Source organism: Nycticebus coucang, chromosome 2, assembly GCF_027406575.1.
Source record: "Nycticebus coucang isolate mNycCou1 chromosome 2, mNycCou1.pri, whole genome shotgun sequence".
Taxonomy (NCBI): domain Eukaryota; kingdom Metazoa; phylum Chordata; class Mammalia; order Primates; family Lorisidae; genus Nycticebus; species Nycticebus coucang.
Window position 1 is genome coordinate 102,626,193 of NC_069781.1, and position 7,538 is coordinate 102,633,730.

Here is a 7,538-nt window from a genome sequence, read left to right on the forward strand (position 1 = left end):
AGGTGCCACCCATGTTTCAGTTTCCTTAGGTAAATTGAGGCTAACACCTCACAGGACTATTGTTAGGGTTAACTCGATATAGATAAAGCACTTAACACAGCATCAGGCACTGTGGTGAACAGAAAATATTCAACCTTGCTGTAATTTAATTTATAGGACAAAACTGTTTTTAAATTTATTCCATTTTGATCTTGACTTGAAATCTTAAAAACTACAAATGCTATAAGAGATTGGATATCTTTTCACCCTAGTGAGGATGTATACTTAAATAACTTTGGCCAGAATTTTAAAGCCTACTCATTTTAAAAACAAAAGCAAAAAACCAGTGATCTTTATGATAAATTTAGAATAATAGAAATACTTTTAAAAATAGCATGGGGAGGTTTCATTGTCAGTGAATATAGATCAGTCTTTTTGATGGCCTTACTTTTGGTATCTTAGTGTATAAATATGCTATTATTTACTTAATTATTCTTTATTAATAGACTGGCTATTTTCATATAATTGGTATATCAAGTGCCTTCAATTTGCTTATATATTCTCTCCCCAAATATTGAATGCTCATATATCATCTTACGCATTTTTAAAGTTTATATCTAAATTTTTCATTATAATTGCTAACTACATAATTGGGGGAGTTATACATACTAACATTTTAAAATAAAACTTGTAGATCAGCTTTAAATGTGTTAATAAAATACAAGTGTCATTGCTTTTTCATGCCACCATTCATTTATAGCTGTTCTTTTTTTTTTTTTTTTTTGGTAGAGACAGAGTCTCACTTTGTCACCCTCAGTAGAGTGCCATGGCGTCACAGCTCACAGCAACTTCCAACTCCTGGGCTTAGGCGATTCTCTTGCCTCAGCCTCCCGAGTAGCTGGGACTATAGGCACCTGTCACAATGCCCAGCTATTTTTTGTTGTTGTTGCAGTTTGGCTGGGGCCGGGTTTGAACCCGCCACCTTTGGTATATGGGGCGGGCACCCTACTCACTGAGCCACAGGTACTGTCCTGTGCTTTTTCTTTAACAGACAGAAATATTACATCATTTCTCTTTCCTCCTTGAATTCCTTTGTTGTACTTCCTCGACAGGATTTTATCATGACATGATATATTTTTATTATGCATATTTTCAAGTTTATCTTACTTACCAGCAACAAAAATATACAAATTAGAGTTTTAAGCTTTTTATTAAATTTCTCTTACAACAAGTTTTCACAATTAGCATGCCTGGTTGTATAATTGATCAAAACAAATATTATAAATTTTGATTAAAATGACTTTCTATGTTAACTGATATAAAACAATGTTCATTTGATAAGAAAGATGGGATTTTTCTCCCCCATGTCCCTTTGGATCAATACTGCTTACTATATAAGTGAAGCAGTGTTCCTTATTAATTTGGCAACAAAAGATGTATTACAACATTGCCACTCAATGATTCCTTCATTACATGACCAAAAATCACATGGTGTTTTTGGGTTTTTGTTTTTTTTTTCGTTTGTTTTGGGGGATAGATTGTCACTATGTCACCCTTGGCTCACAGCACCTCAAACTCTTGGGCTTAAGCGAGTCTTCACCTCCCAAGTAGCTGATACTATAGGCATCCACACAACATCTGGCTATTTTTAGAGATGAGGTCTTGCTCTTGCTCTGGCTGGTGTCAAACCCGTGAGCTTAGGCAGTCCACCGCCTTGGCCTGCCAGAGTGCTAGGATTACAGGCGTGAGCCACCACACCTGTCCATGTTTCAACTTTTTGTGTCTGTTGCTACTCCAAGTTTTTAATTTTGAGATAACCAAATTATTTGGTTTTCCACTATTAATTTTGGTGATCATATGGTTCATGATTTAGGGTTATCTTTAAGAAATCCTCTAACCTGAGGTCATAAAGATATCTAAATATGTTTGTCTTTAATCCAGCTGGAATTAGATGTGTATAAAATATAGAGGTAGTGATCTAATATTTTTTCCTTCTACTGAAAAGCCTATCCTCAATACTTAGTGCAGAATGTCAAGGATAGACCTATAGACCATGATATTCTGTGGTGTGAATAATACAGTGCTTTGTTTTTTTCCTAACTGATATTACTAATTACCCTGATATATTTTCTTTGGAAACTTTAGAAAGTATAGTTAAGAAAGAAAATAAAAACCATCTGTACTCCCTCAATTCTGTCATTAAGTACTATTCACTTTCTGGAGGTAAAGTTTTCCTGTCTTTTTTGGCATTAATGTAATTAATATTTAACATTTATTGAGGACTTTATGTGCCAGGTATTGTTCCATTTGCTTGACATGTATTAATTTATTTAATCTTCACAGTACTCCAAGGCGATAAGATAAATGAGGTGACAGTATATGATTGGCAGGTTTTTGTGTTTGTTTTCAATTTTTAGTTTTTTTTTCTTTTTTTTTTTTTTTTTGCAGTTTTTGGCCGGGGCTGGGTTTAAACCCGCCACCTCTGGCATATGGGGTCAGCACCCTACCCCTTTGAGCCACAGGCACTGCCCAATTTCTAGTTTTTATGAAATGGTATTCATGTAATTTTATGACTTCATGTTTTTCATATTATCTTTCTGTGTATACCTAGTATTCTATTATGTGCATAGTTCATGATTTACTTAGTCATATCATAAATTTGGGATATTGAAGTTGCTTACATTCTTAAATTATTAAAATATTTTTATGAATATTTATTTAGCAAAATTTCTACCACCTTCTTGTCTTGCTGATCATCTTCCTCTAACAACTTGATAATCAGATATTGATATTTTAATTACACTTTTTGATTACCTATTAATATTAAATTTTTTTCAAATACGCATGCGATTTTTTTCTCTTTTTCATTACCCACTTATCTATTGTTTGTTCATCTTTTCTCTATTGACTTGTAAGTTCATTATGTATAGTAGTTGGTGGTGTGCTTAGAAAACTCTTTCCACTCCCCATTATTATATAAATACTCATTAATACTTACACTTTTTTTTTTTTTTTTTTTGAGACAGGGTCTTCCTCTGTTGCCCAGACTAGGGCAGCGCAGTGGCAGCATCATAGCTCACTGCAGCCTGAAACTTCTAGGCTCAAAAGATCCTCCTGCCTCAAACTCCACAATAGCTGGCACTATAGGAAATACCACACTAGGCTGGGTTTTTTTGTTTGTTTGTTTGTGGGGAGTTTGTTTTTAAGTAGAGCTTGCTATATTTCTCTGACTGGTCTCAAACTCCTGGCTTCAAGCCATCCTGCTTTAGCCTCCGAAGTTCTAGGATTACAAGTGTGAGTCACCACACCCAGCCTTACTTACTTTCTTTTTTTTTAGATGTAACAATTATAAATATGTTTGCCTTTAATAACATAAGCTTTAAACATTATATATAATACTTTGTATATTATATATAGATAACCAAACACTGACAGAATTACAAGGAGATATGAATAAAAACCACCAAGTGATAGAAACTATTAAGTAAAGCATACCAAATTTAACAAAGATACAGAAAATTCCTGTCCACAATCATCAAAAATAACTCTCCTTTTCTACAGAGAATATAAATGCTTCAGCTAAACTGGAAACATCACATCATTCTTTCTCCCATGTCATGAAAGAAGTCTCAGAGTTCAAAGAATTGATATCATGCAGGTCATGTTTTCTGACTACATGCAGTTAAATTAGAAATCCACACTAAAAAGATGATAGGAAAATTCTTTATGTTTGAATTAAAGAGTAAATAACAATGCCAATTACAAAAATATTCAGAATCAAATGACAATGATAATGAATTTCATCTGCAATGTATACAGCTAAGACAATACGGAGAAAAGTAATCTTCCTACTTCTTACCCCAGCATCAAAATAGACCAGTGGAGTTTCATCTGCTAAAGTGACTAACTGTTCTGGTTGGTACAGGACTGAGATTTTCTGGGACACTGGATTTTTAATGCTAAACTGGGACAGTCTTGGGCAAAACAGGATGGATGGTCACTCTACACCTAATCATCAAAGAAATCTCTATTTTATATAAACTGAGATTGGACAAAGAAGGAAATCTACCCAGTTTATTTTTTCAGGGTATTACAGCATTGATACTATAACTGAGTGAGAAAAATTATTAAACAAAGCCACCTTTCATCATAGGTGCAAAAATCCCAGAAAAAAATTAGTGCAGAAAATTCAGTAGTGTTAAGAAAAAAATAGTATATTAGGATCAAGTTTGGAATGTGAGGATCCTTAAAACCTTTTAAGTAATACATCTTATTAACAGAAAAACTTATGCTCATCTTAAGAAATTTATTAAAACTCGATATAGACTTCTGGTTTCTACTCCATATGAAGAACTTGGAAGTTATCACTCCTATCCTCATAAGAAGAAAACTAAAACATAACATCTCTTATATTATCAGAGAATTGAGGTTAGAGGGCAAATGGCATATATTAGTTTCCTTAGGCTGTAACAAAGTACCAAAAACTGGGTAGCTAATAATAACACAAGTTTATCCTCTTCCAGTTGGGGAGGACAGATGTCTCAAAAAATCAAGGTGTGAGCAGGTGAAAGCCATGCTTCTCCAGATGCTCTAGGGAAGAATTCTTCCTCAGTTTTTACTGGCATCTAGTGGCTACCAGCAATCTTGGCATTCATCAGCTTGTAGCTGCATCACTCCAATCTCTTGTCTCCATCTATACCTAGCCTTGTTCTCTGTCCTGACTTTCTTATACCTACATTAATTCTGTAATTCACTTGGAATGTCTGGAGAAGAAGGGTATGATGTGAGGAAGGAAACCATCTCCCTTCTCTCCCCCCACAATCACTTACTTGACATAATGCCAGTTATTGAATAATCCATACTTTCCCTATTGGGTTGAAACGCACCTTTTATCTATCATATAATACTTATTATACATAATCCCTTAAGAATTTGTCAACTCTCTTCTGTTTTATTGATCTATTTGCTCAGACTATAAAACAAAATTTAGTGACTCTTTTACTGTATAGTTTTAATTAGCAATCTTCCTTCCTGCCCTTCACCTGTAAATATAATTTCCATTTTTCCTTTAATATCAATGTTAGTACTACAGCGTCACCATCTACAGGTTCATATTTGCACAGTCATGATATGAGATAATTTATTTGCAAATGAAGATACTAATCTGTGCCAAGAAGAGCCTTTGAAAAGTTTGGTTCATCTGTCCCTCTGCACCGATATGGAAATACCGAAGATGCAGATGTATTAAAATGATGCCACTCGAGAAACTTGTCTGGATTTAGAAAGAATTTTGACTAAGCTTATGTTTCATAGATCATGTTTGTTTGTATATACCTTTTTATATCTAGTCTAATTACTTGATTTGAAGCAAAAGACCAATTCCAGTGTGAAAAGTTTCTGTGACTAACAGTAAGAAGTAATTTTATGGCTTTTGTGATAAAGTGAGGCTTGTTTCATTTATGTTGGGTTTTGTTTCTTCCCCTCCTCTAGGTAGCCTTTCCAGTAAATACATGACTCAGGGAAAAGCCTCAGCGAAGAGGACCCAGCAGGAATCATGAGGGAAGGAAAATGCAGCACTGTAAATGGCCACTCAGGCATTCCTATTGACTTGGAAAATTAGGTTCATTTCACAGGACACAGCAGCATAGATCAGGCTTCAACTTATCGTTTAAGGGAAATGATTTTTTTTTTAATTTAATGAAATTGTTAATGAGGAAAAAAATTTTTAATATGTCTTACCTACCACAAATTCCCATAGATTTAAGGATTTTAATAGAAAGCCATGATGTATGTATTTAAGCCAGGTTAAAAGAAAAAATGTCACTATGGACCAGTATTCAGTGAATACAGCTTCATGGTTTTTAATTCTTTGAAAGCACATTAAAAATGGAGTGCTGATAAACCCACGTAAATTAACCCTTTTTTCCCTATAAATCCTTTTTTTGTTTTGAATAGGGGAAATTATATTTATTCTTGTTTACTGAATCCTCGTGTGAAAGCATCAAATACGTGTGAACTGCTACTACTGTATTTCCGATTTACAATCATTATTTTATTGCTCTTTGTAGAAGTGATAACATGAACGTGAGTACCTATTTATGTGGACCTTCAGTGGGTGAGCAGTGCCACTCAGAGGTCTCTGGGTTTTTCCCTCTCTTAATTTTAAGTAAGTTGACATATAACTTCTATGCTCCTAAGAATGAAATACTCCTGTTTGCCACTAAAAACATTTGCAAGGAAAAAAATGACAGAATGAAAGTGCTTTTTACTTTTTATGTAATTCAGAAATTAGGATGGAGAACTTTTAAAAATCCCTGAAGATCAAAGAGGCTATCTCTGCCAGTCACAGGTGTTGTTGGTGACATTCTGGGTCTGACTGGAGTCCCCACGGAACTGTTTCCCTAACTTCACAAGCCCTGCAGAAGTAGTACATGGTCAGAACTCTGCCTCCATTTATCATTTTGAAATAAAATCAGAATTTCAACCTGTAATATTATCCACATTATTTTCTAGTGAAAGAGTCCTAAATTCCAAAAGGAAAACAGATAAAGGAATTAAGACAGTACAGATCTGCTCCTCTACTAGAGTATACATAGAACTCCCTTTGACTTGTACCCTTGGATCATTGATCTTTGTTCACACCAGCTTTTTGCCAGGCTCTGGGAATGCACAAGTAGAAGGCTTGGGGGGAGGAATGCACCACTAAGTCACTGGCCTTACGATTCTGGTCATGCTTCCTTTGAAAAGCCTATAGATGCATCTTCTGGCATTGTGACAGAAGAGAAGTTAGGCTAATTTTTGTTCCCTTGTAGGTCTTGTTTTTCTGCCTAGGTGCTGCTGGTTTTTCTCTTAATTTATCTCTATAATTAAGAAAGAAAATTACTTCCATCTAGAGGGTCATTGGGGTGACTTTTGTCTGAGACAAACGTGAATCCAGTATACCTATTTGTTTTTTTTTTTCTTTTTTGTTTTTATCAATTTGAGAAAGTATCTTATATTCTTTTTTTTTTGGTTGCAGTTTGGCCGAGGCCGGGTTTGAACCCGCCACCCTCGGTATATGGGGCCGGCGCCCCACCGACTGAGCCACAGGCGCCGCCCAGTATCTTATATTCTTAATTTTCTTTTTCAGAATCACTTTTCTTAGTATTCCTACCTCTATCATCTCTTTTTTCTTTTTCTTTTTTTTTTTTTGAGACAATAATCTCTCTTTGTCACCCTCAGTAGAGTCATGTGTCATCATAGCTGTCATAGCTCACAGCAATCTCAAGCTCTTGGGCTCAAGTGATTCTCTTGCCTTAGCCCCCCCAAGTAGCTGGATTACAGATGCCCACCACAAAGCCCAACTATTTTTATTATTTTATTTTTATTTTATTTATTTATTTATTTATTTGAGACAGAGCTGTCACCCTGGGTAGAGTGCTGTGGCATCGTAGCTCACAGCAACCCCCAACTCAGGCTCAACTGATCCTCTTGCCTCAGTTTTTCTATTTTTAGTAGAGATGGTGTCTTGCTTTTGCTCAGGCTGGTCTCAAACTCGTGAGCTCAAGCAGTCCACCAGC

General features: G+C 35.2%; 1 protein-coding gene across 4 annotated transcripts in view; it reads left to right on the plus strand.

The window, feature by feature from the left end:
- Window positions 1-6,470, plus strand: part of TUT7 (terminal uridylyl transferase 7) — an 83,955-nt gene extending 77,485 nt beyond the window's left edge. For all 4 annotated transcript variants that reach the window (XM_053577514.1, XM_053577507.1, XM_053577489.1 and 1 more), the window contains one exon: window positions 5,470-6,470. Coding sequence is in view for 3 of the 4 variants with exons in the window: in XM_053577507.1 (XP_053433482.1) it covers window positions 5,470-5,537 (68 nt within the window). In the remaining variant the exon portion in view is untranslated. The remainder of the gene's footprint in view (window positions 1-5,469) is intronic.
- The last annotated feature ends 1,068 nt before the right edge of the window (window positions 6,471-7,538 follow it).